At 38.1% G+C, this 22,319-nt stretch overlaps 2 protein-coding genes across 24 annotated transcripts in view; one reads left to right on the forward strand and one right to left on the reverse strand.

Annotated features, from left to right (window-relative positions):
• Positions 1–22,319, reverse strand: part of MED12L (mediator complex subunit 12L) — a 333,827-nt gene that overhangs the window by 39,523 nt on the left and 271,985 nt on the right. For 20 of the 21 annotated variants that reach the window (XM_042956829.1, XM_042956814.1, XM_042956813.1 and 17 more), the window contains 12 exons: positions 19,821–20,020; positions 16,345–16,533; positions 15,446–15,520; positions 15,142–15,332; positions 14,193–14,354; positions 11,764–11,875; positions 9,534–9,623; positions 8,374–8,483; positions 8,045–8,180; positions 7,081–7,242; positions 4,236–4,598; positions 1,251–1,407 (listed from right to left, as the gene is read on the reverse strand). In XM_042956829.1, the coding sequence (XP_042812763.1) occupies positions 1,251–1,407; positions 4,236–4,598; positions 7,081–7,242; positions 8,045–8,180; positions 8,374–8,483; positions 9,534–9,623; positions 11,764–11,875; positions 14,193–14,354; positions 15,142–15,332; positions 15,446–15,520; positions 16,345–16,533; positions 19,821–20,020 (1,947 nt within the window). The remainder of the gene's footprint in view (positions 1–1,250; positions 1,408–4,235; positions 4,599–7,080; positions 7,243–8,044; positions 8,181–8,373; positions 8,484–9,533; positions 9,624–11,763; positions 11,876–14,192; positions 14,355–15,141; positions 15,333–15,445; positions 15,521–16,344; positions 16,534–19,820; positions 20,021–22,319) is intronic. The other variant, XM_042956822.1, reaches the window with a different exon arrangement.
• P2RY12 (purinergic receptor P2Y12) overlaps positions 7,528–22,319 on the forward strand; it is a 46,015-nt gene continuing 31,223 nt past the window's right edge. Inside the window, exons 1-3 of one of the 3 annotated variants that reach the window (XM_042956836.1) lie at positions 7,572–7,605; positions 10,926–11,001; positions 20,883–20,975. The gene's annotated coding sequence lies outside the window, so the exon portion shown is untranslated. Of the gene's footprint in view, positions 7,606–10,925; positions 11,002–20,882; positions 20,976–22,319 lie in introns of all 3 variants that reach the window. The other 2 variants (XM_007086299.3, XM_007086301.3) reach the window with 2 other exon arrangements.

Genomic DNA, 22,319 nt, shown 5'->3' on the forward strand with positions numbered 1-22,319 from the left:
TGTCCCTCCCCCACTCACACTATGTCTCTCTCTCTCAAAAATAAACGTTAAAAACAATTTTAAGTTATACTCTGTGTGTATGTGTATGATATAAACCTTATTTCATCACTCAAAGAAGAATGAACATTTTTATCCATTTTCTTTACTATAGTATCTTACCACCCAAAACAGAGTCTGGAACATTACGAAGTTCAGTACATTTTGTTGAATAAATAATTGAATCCCCTACCCTATGAGGGTATATATTAGCATATCCATTTTACAGATAATCAAGCTGATGCACAGAGAAACTAAAACCCAATGTTATACAGTAGGAGAGTGGTAGAACCAGACTTGAACCTAGATGTATAACTTCCAGACCAGCCCTCTTAACCTCTAATTTAGATGGCGAAATATGGATTCTCCCATGAGCCAAGAATAAAAAAATGTCTTTCCTAGGCCTCAAATGTCATACTTAAATTACAGTAAAAATCATAACATGCAGAGTAAGACCTCAAAATAAGCTACTCTGTTGAAAGAAGCAAATTTTCTTTTAGAAAGAAAATTAAATTCAGTTCTAAGAGATTTTTTTATTTAGGACATGTTCATTTCAGATATAAAATATACTTGGGCTTGAATTAAAGCAATACTAAAATTAGAGAGATGATAGTTTTCTTTGTTTGATAACTCAGTCTACTTGCTGAACTAAATTTCTGAGATCCTTCACGGTATGAGCAATTTACGATTCATCGCATGAGAAAATAAAGATGCTTCACAATATTGACTAATTACTTAAAACACTGGTAAGAATTTTATCTCATCAAAACATACACAAATTTCACAACATACAACTCTTATCAACTTTTTATCTGATATTGTACATTTTCATCAGTAGCTAATTTCCTTCTAACACTGAATGAAAATTCCCAACTCAGTACATAAACTAGTAATTCAAACCTTATTTTAACACCTGAGGAACACCCCCAAATTGGGCACATATTGGATTACTACTGTATACGCTCAGGTATTGTTTGATTCTTAGAATATTGTCATCTATGTGACAATCAAAAATATATTAAAAGGATCATTAAAAAAATAAAATAAAACACCTTCATACTATTAGAAGAAAAACCACTCCGAGCAGAGAGGATTACAGAAATGTCAACGGAGTACTCAGTTATGGCATTTTCTAAGTTTTACAGAGATTTCCAGTTAAACCCCAAGCTACTTCATGTCTCAGAGGGACCTGACTGCACTCTCTCTTCACATACCTGGAGTAAGAGATTGGTTCTGAAGGAAAAAACCCGGCTGCTGGGGCTGACCCATGAGGTTATAGCCCCATAAGGTGGACTGCGGATGGTGCATCATCTGGGAGGAAATGGGTGAGTAGTTAGGAGGCACTCGGTATATGTTGCTCTGTGGATACTCCTTCAAAATAAAGAGAAAAGATAATAACAATAAAGTTATTTAACTCCACAAACTATAGGTAATTAATGCAAATTCCTCCTATCACATTCTTCGAGCCAGCTTCTATCCCAGTGGACAAGGCTGTTTTTTATAGAGGTGACGACAGAAGGCAAGAGTGTCAACATATTCTTTTGCAAGACACTCATTTGGGTAAAAACTTTAGAATAAGAAAGTACTTGGCTTCGACCCCTAAATCCCCACAGGGTGGCCTGTGCAGAGGTCTATCTCCAGAAGTGCATCTTTGACATGTTGAACTTCCTGGCATCCTAGCACCTGGTGCTCCCTGAGGGAGACCACATGGGATGAGGAAGAGGATGAGGTGCAGCTCAGATGAACCAGACATGCTGCCAGCCTGGAGCTGCCCGTGGCCATGCACTCAAGAAGACATCCAAAGAGGCTGTGGATGTCTACAGATATGCCATCCATGGGACGGGCCTATTTTTTAAACAAAACTTCGATGCCGACGGGATGGTCATTGAGTACACTGGTACTGTCATTCACTCTGTGCTGACAAGCAGAAGTTTTATGATGGGAAGGGTATTAGGTGCTACGTGTTCTCTATAGATGGCTTTGACACGATGGAGGCCACAAGGCATGGCAATGCTGCCACTTCATCAACCACTTAGGTGAGCCCAACTGCCCCTCCCAAGTGATCCAGGCGGAGGGCCAGGAACACATCAACATCTTTGCCCTGCCCTGCATCCTGTGTGCTGAGGAACTCACCTATGGCTACAAATTCCCCGTTGTGAATGCCAGCAACAAATTGCCCTAAGACGATGGCACCAAGCACTTCTGTCGGTTCCTTAACTAAAGCCCCAAGGCTGCCCACCACACCCCCTGCTTCCATCTTGCCCCTAGTCTGGGGCTCCCTAGTCCCCTGCAGAACATGTCACCAGAACTATTATGTTCGGGGTGGATATGGGCATGCAGGTGGCAAACGCCATGCCTCTACCCCTCTAGCCTACCCAGTAATCGCTCCCTTGCTTCCCTGGGGACCCAGGATGTAGGTATTGTAGCAAGTTTCCTAAACACCTTTTTGTCTATGCACTTTTTTTATTTAAACCCCCTACTGTAAAGTTTGTCAATGTTTGGCGGAAAAAATGTACTTGGCTTCAGTGGGGGGAAGATGGAAAAGGATCACTTCTGAAGTTTGTTTTTAAAATACTAAAAGCACGTCAATATTGACCACTGCCCACAGGTGAAAGAACATCTTCAGATGCTCATTCTCCAGATCATTTCATCTTAGGTCATTTTAGGAATCCTTCCTGATATGCTGGGTCTGGATGAGAATGAGGCCATGAAGACGCACAATACTTCAGGACCAGTCCCTGGCCTAGATGGTATCTTATTTCCACTATTCAAGCCAGTACGCAAATGAAGCAGACTCTCTGCCATCTGCTTGCATCCCATTTCCTGCACTTGGGCTTTGTCTTCCTTATGGGACATGCAAAGTCTCTAAGGATCACACCTGAATGTCCCAGTTACCTACCCACCCCGCTTCTTTTCATGTAGCCCTAAAGGATAAAGGAAAAACAAAACCTCAGATCCCTGAAATACAACCCACTAGAAAGGGACAGTTTCAGAAGTAGTATGGGAGGAAGGGATATTACCAGGGCTCACTTGGAAAATGAGAGGAATTTTCAGGCTTTTAAGAGGGTGTTATTCTGAAAATAACAGAAACTTATCCATGTAGACTAACAGCCTAGGAGTCCAGATTCTGGGGAGTGGCAGTCTGGACCTTATTAAGCACCTCTTCAAGACAAAGGAATATTGGTAGGAAGAATATTGGTAGAAGGTATGAGAAGAGGGCACTACCATTCAATGGTATCCAAAAGCGATGGTCGTCTTCTCTAGAAAAATGTTAATCACCAAGCTATCAGCTAGGAAAAGATATGTTGTGGTTCTGATATAGGTAAGTGATAATTACTAGACATGATAATTATTAGACATAACCCTAACCCTATTAGATAATTATTAGACATACAATTATGAATATATCTTCCATGGTACAACAAGAATACCCTTGCATTATGTAGAAAAATGTTTTAAATTCTCTCTCAAGTATTTTCTAGGTGAATTAATGGTAAAGATACCTTACACATTCACTCTATAAATGTTATAAAATTGTTCCCAAATTGCCATCTCAATGATTTCTGTTGTTTTCAAGAAAATGTTGGTAGAGGTAGGGAAGACTAATAGGAAAACAAGGAACAGGACTTTTTAAAATTGTGTTCATCTTTTATAAAGTCTGAAAATCTGTGAAAAAGGTAAAATATATAGGAAGTTAAGGTGAAATAGTAAAATATGAAATCTCAGAAACATCCTATTGGATATATTAGATGGAATGTTAGCTAGGGAAATGCAAATAGTTTTCCATATTAATCTACCAACATTATCAAGTGCTCAAAATATGATAAATATTTCAGACATGTCTTATAATAAAAATATGTAAGATGATGAGCTTTTACGGGTCTAAACAATTCAAGTTTCAAATGTGAGAAATGATGAGGCACTGAAATATTAATTAAATACTAGTCACAATGGAAGCCCAAACTTAAAATAGTGAAAATTAGAGAAGGAAAAAAATCACAAGCTATAATCCTGTCCTCTGTGACAGGTCACTATTCATGTGCCATTCTATTAATTAAAATAGAGCTTTGTGAACATTACAACTGTTACAAGAAGGATGATAATGCTCTTCATAATGTTTCTAGGAAAAGAATCTGGGCACTATTAAATCTCTCACTAGATGCCAATAAGCCAAAGACCTCCCTACTTCTCACACTCACGTCAACTCTTGAGCTTGATTTCGTCTTGCGCTTCCTTCCTTTTGTTTTCTTCTCTTCATCTGTTGCGGTTTTTCCCTGATCTGACAGCTCAGCTGATTTCCGCTCTGGTTCCTGAGAGATGGGAGATGTGGGCTCCTCCTCTTCCTCCTCGGGAGGCAGGGGCAGCGGTTCGAGGTAGTAACTTCGGGGCTTGGGCATGGGGTGTGTGTGATACAACAGCAGGTGATGCTGCTCCTCGTACTTGATCACCTTTCGGTCCACTCGGACAGTCCCGAACCAGGCCCAAGACAGAGGAGCTGGGTTCTTCTGACCCTCAAACAAATCCCATGGGGACACCTTCTGCTTTGTAGACACCTGGAGACCCTGTGGTGAAATAATGCTCTGTGAACACACGTTCAGATCTTTCCCTGACCGAGAGCCCAAGCTTGCTTAGGACAAGGATACACAGAATATTCTGGCTGGCTGCGTGCCTTAGAGAACCCTAGCATACAGCACATGGGGAAACACATTGATTCAGGGTTACAAGGCTACATCACTGGAAAGCTGCAGCTAGAATTCAGACTTTTAAAGTCAGTTCTGTGGTTCTTTATACCATGTGATGCTCAACACCACGTGGTTGAGTATATATTACTGCAAATTGGTATTTTTCGGCATACCTGGTGGCTCAGTCAGTTGAGCATCTAACTTGACTTCAGCTCAGGTCATGATCTCCCGGTTCGTGAGTCCACGAGATTTTTTGGATTCTCTCTCCATTTCTTCTCTCTCTCTGCCCCTCCCCCACTCACACGCATGCTCTCTCTCAAAAATAAACTTAATATGAATGAATGAATGAATAAATAAATAAATAAAATGGTGCTTTTCATTTAGTATTTTTTGCTGCTGTTGTTTTTCAGGAAAAAATAGTTCTAAAAAATACTGCAATATTGATCTTACTGTATTGAATTATAATCAGTTACAACCATTTGCAATTTATTTTGTTGTTTTTAAGATAAAGCAAAACTTGAGAGTCAAGTTATTGTCAACCTCTACTTGGGCTCAAATTTACTTCAATCCAAACATGTATGGACTTGATTCAATACAGGAATCTTCCATGTACTTAATAAGCCAGTTTCTGAATAGTTAGGGAATATTCTTACAGACATAACTTGTGACAACAGGTACAAATAAAGTCCCTTCAATACAAGATTACCTCTAGTGAGTTTATAAGAGGAGATGTTACTCTGCTTCTGAAAACAAAGGTTTCTTATTTTTAACATTAATTGGTGATGTCTCTTGTACTTTCCCTGGCATACCAACTTGAAAACATTTTTCCTCAGAATAACCACAAAAATAACTACTCAGGCATTCCACAAGATATGAATGCTCCTGTTCTTATCTACGTGGATGGATTTATGCAAAATTAAGGCTCATTTATCATGTATAAATGGACTGTTTCCTAATACTTGCCTAGAGTTTAGACTTCTTTCCTAGGTGCAAAGACCATATATCCTAATGGGTTCAAGATGTCTCACCACTAGAGAGCCCAATGACACTGCAAAATCAACATGCCCATAATGCTAGCTTTTTCCATCTCTACAACCATACTGGTAGAAGTACTCTAGTTACTGTGAATTAATTAAGTATTGCCTTTCTCCTAGGAACCACACTCCTTCATACCTTTGCAAAAACTCTTCCATTGGCCTATACCAGACTGTTCCCTACTTCCTAGCTAACTCTTAATCTTTCAAAATAATTCAACGGTCAGTTTTCCTGGAGATCCTATTCTGACTACCTACTCCTTATCTGAGTGTGATGGCTCCTTCTCAGGGTCCCCTAACACTGTGTACCACATGGTAATTGTCTATCCACTTCTGCTTAAGGGCAGGAGCTCTGTCTTTCATATCTGTGATTTCACAAATTTGTGGTTGCTCAATGTTCATTGAAAGAATAACTGATCACTCTTCTTGTGTTTAAGGGAAACTTGTTTAATAGCATACATAAAACAAGTGTTTGTTAAAATATTGTTTAATTGATGAGAAAATTAAGTAACATTACTCTAAAAATATTTTTTACTCAAAATAGCTTACAACATAAAGACTTTATCAATCAAATTTTTCTTATCTATATATATATTGTTTCCAATTCTAAACTGAAAGGAGAGTTTTGTTTTGTTTTTTTTTAAGTGAAAGAGAGAGAGAGAGAGAGAGAGAGAGAGAGAGAGAGAGAGAACGAACAAGTGCAACTGGGGGAGGGGCAGTGGAAGACAGAATCTTAAGCAGGCTCCATGCCCAGCACAGAGCCCAGGGCTTGATCTCATGACCATGAGATCTTGGCCTGAGTGGAAATCAAGAGTCAGATGCTCAACCCACTGAGTCACCCAGGCACCCCCTGCCTTTTTTTTTTCTCTTTTCTTTTTTCTTTTAAGCACTAACCTTTCACTTAGTTTTCCCTTGGTGGCTTCAGAAATTCACATAAAGGTTTTTTTTTTAATTTTTTTTAATGTTTATTTATTTTTGAGAGAGAGACAGAATTCGAGTGGGTTGGGGGCAGAGAAAGAGGGAGACACAGAATCCAAAGCAGGCTCCAGCCTCTGAGCTGTCAGCACAGAGCCCGACGCAGGGATCGAACTCACTAGATGGGAGATCATGACCTGAGCTGAAGTCGGACGCTCAACCAACTGAGCCACCCAGGTGCCCCTCACATAAAGTTTCAAACAAAGATCTATATAATAATGTCCATGACCGATGCATTTAAAGGATAAGAAAATACTTTAAAAAAAATCAAGAAACTGTAAGATTGAGATATTTCATATACCCTTTGGGAAAATAAGAAAAAATATATATAAGAAACAAACATTTACTCTTGCCTGTTTTTTATCTATAGAGTCGAATCCAGCAATTTTGTTTCCCTTTGTGTCAATCAAGGAACCCATAGGTTCACAAGTAATGACATCACATGTCTGTTTGGGCAAAGGTAGCAACTGTCGAACTTTGTCAATACTTTCTGATCTCTTGTCTCCTAGCTCTTTCTGAAAAACAAACAAAAAAAACCCAAAAAGAGACAAACGGGACAGAAATTACAATGAAGGCAAAAGTTAGCAAGAAGGAAGTTTCTCTCTGAAACATTTCCTTTTTTATGACAAGACTGTTCTTTAACCTGGAACATGGTCGATTATGCAGCTTTAAATTAGAGTAGTGAGTATGTTTCATTTCTTCTATTTAAGTAGAAAATAGAACACATATAATGGAACCCTGGTTACACAACAAACATCACAGTGCTGAAGTGACAAAAATCCAGGGTAGTATTTGCCATCAGAAGGCAGAAGCAGCAGCACAGAACACATGCTCCAATCCAGGGTCAGACCTCAAGATACTCACTGGTTATTTTACTGGTAAGGTCGGCAGATATATTGATCTTTCTCTGCACCATTTGTTTACAGTTTATTTCAAAAATTGTGTTAGTGGTTAGTCAAATGAATTGGGTTTAGAAATATCAGTGCAAATGGTTATTTTTCAATTAGAGGCACCAGTCCAAGCATGGATTTATCTTAAATCCAACGGTGGCATTTTTCTTATATATTTGACTTACATTTCTAAAGTTCCTTAAAAAGTTAAACATTTTGTGAATATAATTTAAGAAATACCTTCAAGCTATATGCTTTTGAGTACCAGCAAGCTGAGGTGAGACAAATAGCAAAATAATCACATAATTTTAGCTGAATGCAATAAATAACATCTAATTTAACACATAATAAATTAAGATAAAATGCACTAAATAACAAACGCATAAACTATTTGAGATCATGATATATAAGCAGGTCATAAGCTTACCTTCAGTTTCTTTACTAAATTCATGTATGCACGTTTGTTCTCTTCAGATCCCCCTGGGGATGCATTTGATAGGTCTGAGGCTAATGTTCCATTGATTAACACACCCAGCATGTCAAGAACTGTTGTGAATAATTCACTAAGAGTGGGAAGAAATAATTATTTTCACTATAAAGTAAAAGCCAAATACTCTTAACGAAGGAGCATTTTTATTTAAGGCACAGAGCTTTTGATGGTACCTAGAGAATAAGATGTGGCACAATTTGTAGTCACTATTGCAAAGCTTCTACCATGCACGTGTACAGAATAGTAAATTTGAAATAAGAACATACTTGTTAGTGTGCATGTCAACAGTTCCAGAAGTTATGATCTGAAGCAGGAGGAGGGCCCAGTCTGTTGTCCACTGGGTGCTCCTCTGCACCGTGTCAAACATTCCTCCTACCTAGCACAAAAAAATACAACAAAACTTTATTATAAATGCCATCCCCATCACTTTATGTAGCCAATTTTGATTTGTTTTTTTTAAAAAACAAACACACTCCGCTTTATGGATTAACGTGTCTTCTCTCTTACCTAGCTACCTATTTCTCACTCTTTCTGATTCTTTCAGCATAGGAATTTGGTCATTGAAAAAAAGGGGAGGGAAGAGGAGAGGAGGAACGTGAGTGTGGGTAGGAGGCCAATAAGAATCAAATAATAGGGAAATTATTTTTCTTTTAATCCTAACCTTTTGTGATACCTGGTTTTCTGACATAAAATTAGTTAAATCTGAATAGGTCAAAATCAGGTGAGTTGATTATCTACACTTGATGCCGTTAAATTACTATTGGATCTAAGTCTGTTGTCATAACAACATTTGCAAATATCCAGTAACACAGAAGAACTGACAAGCAGGGGCTCGGCTCGGCCCCCAGGTCTACGCATTCAGGTGTGGGAATTAAGTTTAAAAACAACTGCCAAAAATCAGGCAATCCTTCCTCCAGAGTAGCCTTCATTCAGGCTTGTCCAGTGGGAAAAGAGAAATTCAAAGAAATGTGCAATGTGTCTGTAAATGTCTATAAAACCTCCCTGTTGAATTTGTTTTTATGATCGATGTGATGGAAAGTTTGCCAAAAATTCAACTTAAGGCACATTTTTACATGATCTTCAAATGAGTATAATAAAAGCTAATTCCTCTCAATTTAGTAGCCTTCTCAGACCTCCTCGGAGCACAAACTGACAAGAAGGAGCGATTCCCGGGGGCAGGAGGGTGCAGAAAGCAAACCAATGCCCAAAATGCCTATTGCTCTCTAGAAGCCAGCCCAGACAGGAAGGTCAGCAGCCAGGAAAACAGTGCGCGTGAAAGGCAGGGAAGTTATGGCAGAGAGAGAGCCAAGAGTGGAAGGCCTCACCTTGTGAGAAGACCATGACCACAGAAGAAGTGGAAAGCTAGAGTTATTTTCACATTTAGTTAAGTGGAACAGAGAGAAAATACTAGAAAAATGCCCCTTACCAAATTTAGGCGAAGTTGCAATGCTTCATGCATCATCTGCCGTGCTTTTATGTCATCCTGGTATCGTTCTTCTCTCCAATTACTTAAAATCTAAGTCAGTAAATTAACAGAAAAAAACAAAACTTATTTACCCTATTAAAATTGATTTTTTTTCTCATATTGAAAGTTACATTGAGCTTCTTACTGTTAAAAATAACTTCTAAGTTTAAAAAATTAATTTAAAAAGCTAAGTAAAATTTTAACTTTCCTTCCCTTCTTCCACACAGACAGAAATGGAGCTATTTCTTGTTCAATGCCTTTCTAGATGGAAGAAGAAAACTTATCAATTTACAATCCTGTTAGGAAGTCTTAGAAAAAGCTTTAAAGGATTATGAAGTTAAAGATTAACAAAAATAAAGATACTTAAAATGCTATTTCATTGATTTTGTAAAGTACTGGATAGACAAAATTACACTTTATATCAGTCCTGTGTTCTATTTCTAGGGACGTGCTATGACATTTAACAAGGGTCCTATTTTCATGTTATATTGAAGGGGGGCTTGCTATCTTACAGACTTATCTATACAGTGTATCTTCCTTGATAAAGGCAGTGTACAGTATTTTGAAAAATATGACATCTTTGATGTCAGTCCAGTGATGTACTGCTTTTCACTAAGTCAGACTACTATTAAAAAGGGAAGGACTGCTTAGGAAAGGGAAGCCATAAGTGGCAACACCCTAGAATCAGATGGCAAGAGCAAAGCCCTTTCTCCCACTGGGATGCTCTGAAATACATTAACTACAGAGAATCATCTTAAGAGTGTAAATGAGTCACGTGCAGAAGTAACCCTGCCCAACACATATAAGGACACGGCATGGTGAGGGGACAGCATTCCTCGAATCTCATCACAATGGAGTCCTCTCCCAAACCTGACCTGACGGTGCAAGGCAGGGACACAAAGCTGTATGACAGCATACATTCTGGGAACAGGACAAATAAAATTAAGTCAAATGTAACAAGCTGTGTGAACCAGGGCAAGGGGATACAAAATGACTGTGGTCCTTTTTTTTGGCGAGTGATCAGGGACGGCCTCCGTGAGGAGGGGACACCTGAGCAGAGACCTGAGGAAGCAAGGGAGCCGACCCTGATAACATCTGGGAGGGAAGCCTTCCAGGCAAGGGGAAGAAAAGATGCGAAGGCGCTGCAAGGATAATCTGCCTGGCAAGTTGCAATGACAGTAATGGGGTCAGTGTAAACAGTGGAGGCATGACTGGTAGGAAACAAGGCAGAAGTGGGAGCCAGGGCCAAATCACCATAGGCCCTTATAAGCCCAGGCTGAATATTTATCCTAGGTACAGTAAGAAACATTGGAGCATCTTGGGCACCAGACTAATATGTGATTTACATTTTAGAAGGATCACTCCGCTGCTGTACAAAGGACAGATCTCTCATCTCCAAAGAGGAGAAAATGATGATAGGACCAAATGAGTTAAGTGTCCTTATTCATGCTCATCTACTATCATTCGAGAGAAAGACATGATGTCCTAGAGTCACAGGGCCACAGGAAGTCTCCATTTGGCTTTGTAGCAGGATAAAACATCCCACATGACCAGTCTATCTACTTTGTTCAATTCCACCCATTACGATTTCTAGTGTGATCACCTGGTTTCTTTGAAGGACACAAAATGTAAGTGGCCCAAAGAGTGACCAGGAGCACTGTGGTTGGTAGAAAGCCAAAAGTCAAATTTTTCATAAAAAGAATCATCATGCCTTATTTATAAATGAGCTTCTTTACATTTAACTGGCTTTGGCCTGGCTCTGGCAGGAAAACAAAATTGAGTTTCTGAACCAACAGAACTCAAGCCAAGAGTCTCCAGGGAGGCAGGGGCCCAGCTAGAGAACCTGGATAGAGGTTCCTCTGGGTTACGGCCATGCCTGCAACACACACTGCCCCAGGACCTCTCCCACAGGGCGGGGGCGGGAGAAAAGCAGGTATGTCAGAGTTGTATGCAATGTACTAAATATTGTTTTTATAGTACACATTCATCCAAGGCATAATTAATATTATAAAGTTGTTAATTTTACAGTAACTAGAATGCCAAACAGGAGAATAGGGTGTGGATTGTGATGCCTTGCCTCTAATCAAAACACGTTGTATTCTTATTAGTTTAATCTCAGTATTTCAAAGAAAAACAAATTAATGCCATTAGACAAGTACTTGACTGGCTTAATAATTCCAGTATACTTTACCTGATTAACCTGATTCTGAAGAGATGTTAGGAGGCCTTCCCGTTGTTCATCTTGTCCCTTAAGGCAGGTAAGGACCAGTGAGAGGAAAGGTTGTTGACTCAAAAGAGACATACTACAAAGGAAGTAGTAAGAACAGATCTAGTTAGAAAGAATGGATTACCTCCTGTGCAACATCTATCTCTTGCCCTTGAATTACTGGCTCTTATTTACTTTATTATAAGAAAAGGGAAGAGAGTAGGAAATAGCCAAACCCTACTCGAAAAGTTAAATCCTATCTCTACTAATAAGATCAAAAGCCACTGTGATGCATCTAAACAATTTAACATGCTCTAGCTCTGGAAGGCATTCCCAAACTAGCATAAATTCATACTGCAGGAGCATGTTGGGAGAGTGCAGGCAGAAGAGAGTTTGTAGTTTACAATAGTTGGCTGAATTAAAAGGCAAATATCTGCATGAATATCACTTTACATACAGCATATGAGGAAAAATTAAAAATTTCTGTCAAACAAAACTGTTATCTCAGGGTCAAGGAAACAGGCCTCTGTGATTGCTGCGCTTGTTTTATTTTTCAGCACGTTTAATTTTTTTTTTTCTTAACGTTTGTGTATTTTTGAGAGAGAACGAGACAGACTGTGAGCAGGGGAGGAGCAGAAGTTGAAGGAGACACAGAGTCCAGAGCAGGCTCCAGGCTCCGAGCCGTCAGCACAGAGCCTGATGCGGGGCTCCGACTCACGAACTGTGAGATAATGATCCGGGCCGAAGTCAGACTCTTAACCAACTGAGGCACCGAGGCACCCTCAGCACATTTCTGACCAAACAGGGTGGGTATTGGGAGAACTCAGATCAGCATGTAGGCTGGAAGATACAAGAGCAGTGAGCTCCTTGGTAACCCACCATGTCCTTAAACCTTGTCTTGTTAACAGGTTTTAAGGCATTTGATTAAAAAAAAAGGTCTATTATAAATTGTCATTTTATTAATGTTTCTTTAATCATCAGAGAACTGACAAATCATATTGACAAACTAATTGCTATATTGCAAAAAAAAAAAAAAAATTGTTAAAGTGACCCAAATATTTCAATGTGCTTCATCCTCTGACAGCAGAGCTGTGAGAGACGGACTTGGGAAGAGACACCTTTAAACTCTGCAATACCATCTGTGGGAAGGGAGGCAATGTACATACATTCACCCTTGAGCAAAATTAACTCTCAGAATTAAAAGTGAGTCATCTGGTTAGTCAACTCACACTGACGGAGGTGACAGACATTAAAAACCAGATAACAAAATACATGCAAAGCTAGGTCTCTACCAAAGTGCACTTCATTTAAGAGCACACAGACTCAGAAGCCAGACCACCTAGGTTTTAACTCGAGTTTTACAATTCCTTAGCTGTGTGTCCTTGAGAAATGAACTTTGCAATGCCTCCCTTTCTTTATCGTAACAAGGGTATAATGAGAACACCTACCATGTATGATTGCTGTGAAAATTTTAAAGTTCACGTGTGTATGCGGTAAGTTTTATACAAAAGTTGGCATTTCATAAGATCTCAATAAGTGGTAGCTACTAAAATATTATGAAGAGATAAGAACCATACGTGTTCTTTACATACTTTTTAAATGGAAGAAATTATCATTATTTCCGTTTACTCCTGAGGTGCTAAATTTATATTTTTACATCAGAGGATGGCTTTGTTCTTTCTCAGTAACAGAGTCAGTTTGCAAATGTAACTATTTGAAACCTTTTATACAGCCTAAAATAAATTAAGAAAACATTAAACTAAGTGGCTTATAAATTTTATATTTAGAACAAGAGCCCTCAATGTTAAAAATACTAGTAACTATTTTCAGGCCCAAGAGGACAGAATTGGAAATAATTCTATGTATTTTAAACAAATAATTAAAAGAATGAAAAGTAATTAAGTGTAGAATACAGGGACTAAATGGATATACAGATCTGATTCAAGAGGTCTGAAGCGAGGCTAAGAAGTATGTTCAATGGCTCAGAAGTGATGTGGGTCCAGAGGGAGCCCTGAGAACTAGCATACTAAATATAACCTAGAACTTTTTAGGAACGGAGCCTTGCCTAACAGAATATTGTCATTTCCACTTAAAAATGAAATTTCAAGGGCGCCTGGGTGGCTCAGTCAGTTAAGCACACGACTCCTGGTTTCGGCTCAGGTCATGATCCCAGGGTCATGGGATTGAGCCCCATAGAAGATTCATTGTCATTCTCATTTTCATTCTCATTCTCTCTCTCTCCTTCCCCCTTCGTTTGCCCCTCCCCGCTATTTACATACTCCCTCTAAAAAATAACATTTAAAAAAAAAAAGAAATGTCCATGTACTCTGGGTACAGTGACTATATCTGCAAGATGCTATTTGTTCTCAATTATTCCTTAAGCCTCCACATTGAGACACACCTTGCAGCCGTACCTTTTCTGTTTTTGTCTGTCTCTTTCCTTTTTTGAAGAAGAGCCCAAGTGCTGTCCCTTCTCCAGTTCCTCTCCTGCAGCTTTCAATACTCTTCCTTGCACAGAGGTCGGCAGCCTGGCAATTAGGGGGGCCACCAGCCATACACCCCTGCGTTCAGAGGAACTAAAAACAGAAATAGGTATTATACACGAGGAGGCATCCTCTTCCTCCGCTCTGTTATAACAGAAACCCCAGGGGAAAACTTCCATGCGTAACAAGCACCGATCACACTAAACCTTCCCTTTTATTTCTGTACTATCTTTCCTCTTACCAGAGCAGACAGGTGGATACACTTTTCCACTCTCACTGTGGAAAGAGATAAAACATCGGGTTCTGGGAGAATACTGTAACAGAAGTTATTAATCTATGCTGGTGTTCTTCTATGATTCTGGCTCTCTGATTAGTCATAGTCCTTCTGTACAACAGGCAACACACTTTTATGTCATGGATAAGATATGAAATGTGCTGATTATGTTTTAGCACATTAATAAGAAATTTTTTTAAACTTTTAAAATTCATTAGTTATACTTTCTACCCAAATGATGAAATACAAATCAGTCTATCATGATTATTATTTGTGCAAAACTGGCAATTAATAAAGATGGCAGAAAGTGTTTCCTATATAATGAATTCTATGGAACAGAGTAGCCTTATGGAGACAATAAAGAAATTAATCCACACTGGGTGCCATATGTGGTTTCAAGATTCTGGACATGGTTAACACTGAGACATCATTCATCCCAGAATACTACCCTTTAATGTATTATAAAATAACGATAATTGACACTTACAAGTAATTTCTTCACATTGCTGAAGCTTTAGGAAAAATAATTGCATCATGCAAATAAAAATATACCATCACATGGGACAAAGTACTGGTAGCCCAATAAAACTGCAGAAAAACAAATACCTTAGAAATGTCTTAATTCCATTCTGCCTTGTGCTACCAGCATCAGTAGTTGCAATCCCATTTGGGTTGAAGAGGCCCATTCCAGAATTAGAAGAATTATTGTTCAAGTCGGCAGACTGCTGGAATACCTCTATTGTTGCCTTTGCAATATTGTCCAGTAAGTTGTTCATCTCAGCCACTGAACCAGAGCCCTGGAGAGACACAAAAGAAAACTAGCATGCATATATTTTACTTCCTCCTCAAACATCATGTTCTTGCTGTTCATAAAATTGTACACATACACATGCTTCCAATATCTACTCACAGGGTCCTTCAAGCACTGTTTGATCATTAACTGAAGTTCTAGCCAGGACTGCCTCAGCGTCCATTGCTCAAGATTCTGGGGAAAACAATAAGAATTAATACATTAGGAATACTGAACATATCTGAAAATACAATAATTCTTTGCAGTATTCCCTCTCTCAAGAAACAGTAATCAGGGGAGCGTGGGTGGCTCAGCCAGTTAAGCGTCCGACTTCAGCTCAGGTCATGATCTCACAGTCCGTGGGTTTGAGCCCCACAATGGGCTCTGTGCTGACAACTTAGAACCTAGAGCCTGCTTCGGATTCTGTGACTCCCTCTCTCTCTGCCCCTTCTCCACTTACACGCACATGTGCTCACTTTCTCTCAAAAATAAATAAATATTTTTAAAAAAGGAAATAATCATACATAATAAAGGGATTTGTCAGGATCAAATGGCTTCCGCGTCCATTACATATTTTCATTGTAGACACAAAGAAATAAGAAACAACATTAAAATAATGTGCAGCACTCAGCCAGTCACTAGAAATAAAACAAGCATTTTTCTCTCAAAATCTATTTCTCTAAGCAAACCCATTACAAAATGATTTCAATATTTTTTGAATTATATATTTAAGACTATTCCTCCAGAAAGCTTATGTCTCATGTAAATACAGTAGACTAAAAAGATCAATATTTATAATGATTGTATACCATTTGCATTATCAACATTCACCTAGCAATGGAGTGTGACAACTATAAAGAAAAGAAAACTGGGAGAATAAACATCAGAATTAACTGAGGTCAAGAATTAGTTAGCAATGAGAAAGGAAAAAAAAAAACGGTTCAACTACTCTTGTTAAAATCACAGAAAATGTGTTACGCGATAGACACATAATCTTTAGACTCTAATCACTAACTCACCTGAAGAATGCGCTTAATGTGCTGTCTCTGCAGATTGTCGCCCTCCGTACATTCTTTAATACCATGAGGATAACAAATAAGCTGCAATAATTTCTGTGCTTGCATATTTGAAAGCACAGGGTCCAATATAAGCTCTTTGTCTGTGCACAATCTTTCAGGTTCTTTTAGGCAATGTTCTCCTACCCATTCCTAAAAAAAAAAAAAAAATTGGCAGTTAGGTTGATAGGCAGAGATTTCCCTTGTGTGAATGTAACATGCACTAAAACATGATACACAAATAAAGCAGACAGAAATCTAATTTTAAAAAATTACATGAAAAAAGTAGAGGGAAAATTTTTTTTTTTTTTTACTTTCTGGTATTGTGACTTCTTAAAAATACAAAGCAGGGCATTGCTTTAAAAAGTCTGAAGAGGGGTGCCTGGGTGGCTCAGGTGGTAAAGTATCTGACTTCGGCTCAGGTCATGATCTCACGGTTCATGGATTCGAGCCCTGCATGGGCTCTGTGCTGACAGCTCAGAGCCTGGAGCCTATTTCAGATTCTGTGTCTCCCTCTCTCTCTGCCCCTCCTCTCCTGTTCACACTCTGTCTCTCTCTGTCTCTCAAAAATAAATAAATGTAAAAAAAAAAATTTTTTTTTAAAGTCTGAAGAACAGATATGCAAATAAGGAAAGAAAAGAAAGCTAAAGAGAGTAATGAAAATTGGTGCGCATTCTCAACTGGAAAATAGAGCCTTACTCTAGGTATTGTTTTGTAATCATTTTCTATAACTTGGTATATAATGGTAATGATTCTATATTAAAACATGTCTTCATTTTTATATAATGCATACTATATCCCACTGCATAGAATATAGTACAACACTTAGAAAACAGACATTTTTTATACTATTGTAAACATGTGTGCACATCTGCTTTCTATACAACCATTTTCTCAGGATAATTTCATAAAAGTACAATTGTTGGGTCAAGGAGTATACCAAAATTTAAGATGGTAAATGCATATGGCCAATTGCCCTCCATAGAGTTTCAACCAGTTTGAACACTTATCACTTTTTCTTTATCATTGTTTTAAAAGCAAACTCTTATACTAGACGGGTAAGAAATCATCAACAGAGTCCAATTTGAACCCAGGTCTGTTTCAGAGGAAGGCTGTTTCTTAACTATACCAGTAATTCAATACTGAGTGTCTATTAAACTCACCTATGGAGCTTGCTAAAATTCCATTGCCCAGGCTCCAACAAATAAATATCTGATGGTGGTACCCATTAAACAAACATTAAAACTGTCTGACCCTTGGTGATTCTGGTGGACACTCATAGTGGAACCAATCAACAACTGCTTCTCATTATCTATAAAACTATGTAGCAAACTTTTAACATAGTTGCAATATGCCCTAATAAAAACATGACCCTGTTAACATCTCCACTAAAATGGAAAATAGTATATATGGTATACTATACTTCTTACAAGAAAAGATAAATTAAAGGAAAAAAAAAAAGGAAGATAAATCAGAAAATAAGAACACTGATCACCCGGGGCAGGAAAAAACCCAGGATAGAAGAGACAACGGACGAAGGACATATCACGAAGTACACCTTTTTATACAGTTGACTTGTAGATGCATGTTCTTCTAAAGATGGAGTTGAGGTGGGGAGAAAAAAATGGGAATCTAAACTGAATGCAAACAGAAACAAATGAAATTGGTTCTATTTCAAATGAGTAACATATCCATATTGAAGGAGAAAGTTCAAAAAACTTTTTAACACAATACTATAAACTTTGAGGGAAAAAAGAACTACCAACAAATCTTCAACTCCTTTTACGTTTTTCCTAGTGGTATAGGTGTAGCAATTCTGAAACCATTCCAGGTGTAGTGTAGAATTAAGCAAATGAGTAAATGGTTGATGTTACTGGAAAATACAAAATTAATATGGAATGGGGGAATGCAAAGAACTAAGTGGAGTTACTAATTCTAGACATATCAGTATGAACTCAAGAATACACACACACACACATTTATGTATACGGATATATTTCCTCCTAACTCTGCCTGCTAAAATGGTCCAGAGGCAACGAACATACGTTGCCCATAGTAACGAGCACCACAGTGTCCATATCTTGGCTTCTAAATACCATACTTGATTAACTAGAATGACAGTTCCTTGGAGGAATGATTAATTCCAGGTATGGGACAGGGAAAGTACAATAGGGGTCAGGAACTAAGAAAATATTTGGTGGAGGGCAAGGGGGAGATGGAGACATGTCAAAATAACTTAAAAGCCAGGATGAAAAGGTTCCACTGGAAAAAGCTGGGACAATATGAACATGAAAATAGCTAAGGACAGTGTATTATAATACATACGGATAATAAATAAGAATAACGAGGGTATGCTTTCCTTAGAATAGAATGCAAACTGTTAACTGTAGAGGAGCTGTGGGAAGAAAAAAATCCACCATTTTGCAGTATGTAAAGACTGGTAAAGACTGGTTTAGGGAAGAATCAAAATGAATGATAGATGTGTGGTGGAGTTTGATGAGGGGCAAAATATTTGTATTGTCTCACAGTGTCTCCCCAAAGACTGTTTACTGATTGCAAGGGGGGAAAAAAAAACCACATGGCAGAGAAATCTCGAAACCATACAATGGAGACACCATGATCAAACTGATTGCTGCCAGCGATGTGCAAATGGACATTGTGTGACTTCAAGTGTGATTACCTGAGAACACAACTTTACTTCTGTATCATTTTCGCCAAGAATGCATCATCTAAAGCTAATGTATGGGAAATTTCAGACAAATCCAACATTATTGGGACAAATGACGAAACTGAATGTGACCTACAGGTGAGAAAAAAATTACTGTTCCAAAGCTAAATGTCCTGATGTTTAAAAAATTTTTTAAATATTTATTTATTTTTGAGAGAGAGAGACAGCCATGAGCATGGGAAGGACACAGAGACAGGGAGACACAGAAGTCAAAGTGGGCTCCAGGCTCCGTGCTGTCAGCACAGAGCCGGACATGAGACTCAAACTCACGAACCGTGAGATCATGACCTGAGCCGAAGGCGGATGCTTAACTGACTGAGCCATCCAGGTACCCCTAAATTACCTGACTTTTGATGACTGCATTTGGTTCTATTACAAGTAAACATTGAAATATTAAAGACTCAAGGTTAATAATATATGCCATCTACTCTCAAAAGCTTCAGCAAAATCTTAGAAAGTATATGCATCCACATTCACAAATAGAATCATAAAGCAAATGTGGAAAAATGTAAAAAATTGGTGAATCTGTATACAAGGTATACACCAGAGTTCTTTACTATTATTGCAACTCTACAACAAATCTGAATTTATTGCCAAACAAAGTTAGCAGGAAGAAAAGGACCACCGATGTGCAAGCTTCCTACAACAGTGAGCATCTCCACAAAAACAATTATATATTCATAGATCAAGTCAAATTAAAACTGAAAAATACCTGTTGACAGATAGTCCTCAGTACATATCTAGCATATTCTCTTAAATTGGCAGTTTCTATGGAAATGCTTTTCCCACAGGATTTTGAATTTTGTGAAGCAGTCCAGATATCATCAGCATTCCCATCACGTCGTAAACCTCTCATGGTGAAGTCATCATTCTTTAAAGAGCTGACATTGTTATTGCCAATTTTGGCATCTCCTAAATAATAGAACCACAAAAGCAAAATCATGGAAGTTCCAAATATTGCCAAATACTTGAGAAGTTAATGAAGCAAGCCTTCGGGGATTTAAAATATGTGACTGGCATCTTTATGGCATAGCCCAATGTTCAGCAAGAAAGAGAATCGATCAGGAGAATAAATGCAAGGACCCAGAGAAGTTTCAATACGCACGAGAAAAAAAAGGGAAATTCAAGACTTACTCCTTATTTTGTTTACAGAATTAAGTATGCAATCACCAAATAAAAAGGCCATTATGAATCATATTTAATAATCACAGAACATTGATTTCACCAATATTTCAAGCATGAATGTATTCAATATTCAAATTCATTTCACTTATAGACAAGGAAAAAATGGGTTACTCACCCTTCTAGATGTCCCTTTTCCATTTCTTCTCTTACAATGATTTATTTTCTATCCATAGGTCAAGAGAAAAGTTTTGCCTTAGCCCACCTTACTATCAACTTCTTGACAAGAGAGATTTATTTCCCTGGGAATGGAAAAGGGCAATGCATACTAAGGAAGCCCTAAAACATAGGGCATTCATTGAATAACCCAAGTCTCTCACTTTCCTCTCTGTAAATATCCAAATTAGAAAACCTCACCAGATCAACCTCTAATTTACTGAGTCAAATGGAGCTAAGGAAAGGTTTCCTTCATAGCAAAGTTCCTGGGGGACAAAACGGAGCAGAATGTGTGAAAGGCTAGAATTAAGAAATCTTCTCTAGCCACGAAAGACAAATCACTATTCTATTTTAAAAGTGAGAGAATAATATAATTTGGTAGTAAAGACTGCCAAATGACAACAGAGCCTCTAAACTTTCACCTGTTTACCCACAGGGATCATAAGCTTTGAACAAGAAAATTTCCTGGAACCAACAAATGAATTCAGAGGAGTCCCTTACTGCCCACTGTGAGTAAAACGAAGCCCAGGTCAGTGCAAAAAGCTTTTTACAACCCACAGGTCAACCAAGAAAAAGTTTTGACTCTGCTGAAAAATTTGCAAAATCAGAATGGATTAGTAAGTATTTATTTATAAAATGGTAAGAGGAGGGGAGGAATAAGCAATAATTTGCAAGTCATCAATATCTGATTATATGTTATCATACATTCCTTATTAAAATACACAAGAGTTTATTTAATTCAACAGAAGTCCTTGGGAGGAATAAGTAATAATTTTCAAGTCATCAATATCTGATTATATATAATCATACATTCCTTATTAAAATTCACAAGAGTTTATTTAATTCAACAGAGGTCCCTGGGAGCTGAAAGATGTGTACCAAAATTTAGCATGCTTTCTCCAACATTTGGTGAAATAAAACAACTATTTCTATACCTTAAGTTAAAACTACTACCTAAATTAGAAACCACTTTCTATATAACAGTTTTATCACCCAAACTCAAAATAGATCCTGATGGACAGGACTTGCAAGAACACTGGTAAGAATAGGGTGAGGTAGATAAATTAAAACTTACATAAAAACAAAATCAAAGAAACAAACATCTCTGCCTAGGAAATCCTCATTCAGATTCTCATTTAGTTTAGATGTTAGGATGACAGAGAAGGTATAGGAGGCTGTTCTAGAACCTTCCGTAACTGTACAGATAACAGAATAAATAGAAAAGAGTGCTCAGTGACTACTTGGTCCAAGGCTCTGCTGACATCCAAATGACCTGATCCTGGCTTCTCAGACCTGAATCATCCTCTGTCTATCAAGAACGGAGGTCGATTAAAAAGGTCAAGGAGAGCCAAACAAAGAAGAACTGATTATTATGCATGGATATTAAAATACAATTATGTGACTCTTTATACATGTTGGCAAATTTTAGTGGAACTAGACCACTCCTCCAAACAAAGGAGCAGGTGCCTAGATTGCGCTCATCTTGGTTTCTGCCATTCAATGTCTATCCATTCTGCATTCACACTACCTATGTTAGTTTGTTGAAAAGCTACGATTTCAAAACCTACTATCTAGTTTCTCTGATGGGTGTTAGAGATAACACGGGGTGGGGGAGGGGGGGAGCAAGTCCCTGACTTCATGGTCCCTACATTTTTATTAAGTAGATTGACCAGCCATTTTTTTTTTTTTTTCAAATATCATCAGAGAAGAGAAATTTTACTTACTGAAATGAGCATTTAATGCTGGATATACAATAGTACAAGCTCCTAAACTCAGAACAGAGGTTATGTCCCTCCATGTGGCTCTACTTTTCCCTTTTACTGCAAAATTCATGGGCATTTCCAAGGGCATCCTTTGAAATTTATATGTGTGT

The sequence above is a fragment of the Panthera tigris genome, chromosome C2 (assembly GCF_018350195.1).
Source record: "Panthera tigris isolate Pti1 chromosome C2, P.tigris_Pti1_mat1.1, whole genome shotgun sequence".
Taxonomy (NCBI): Eukaryota; Metazoa; Chordata; class Mammalia; order Carnivora; family Felidae; genus Panthera; species Panthera tigris.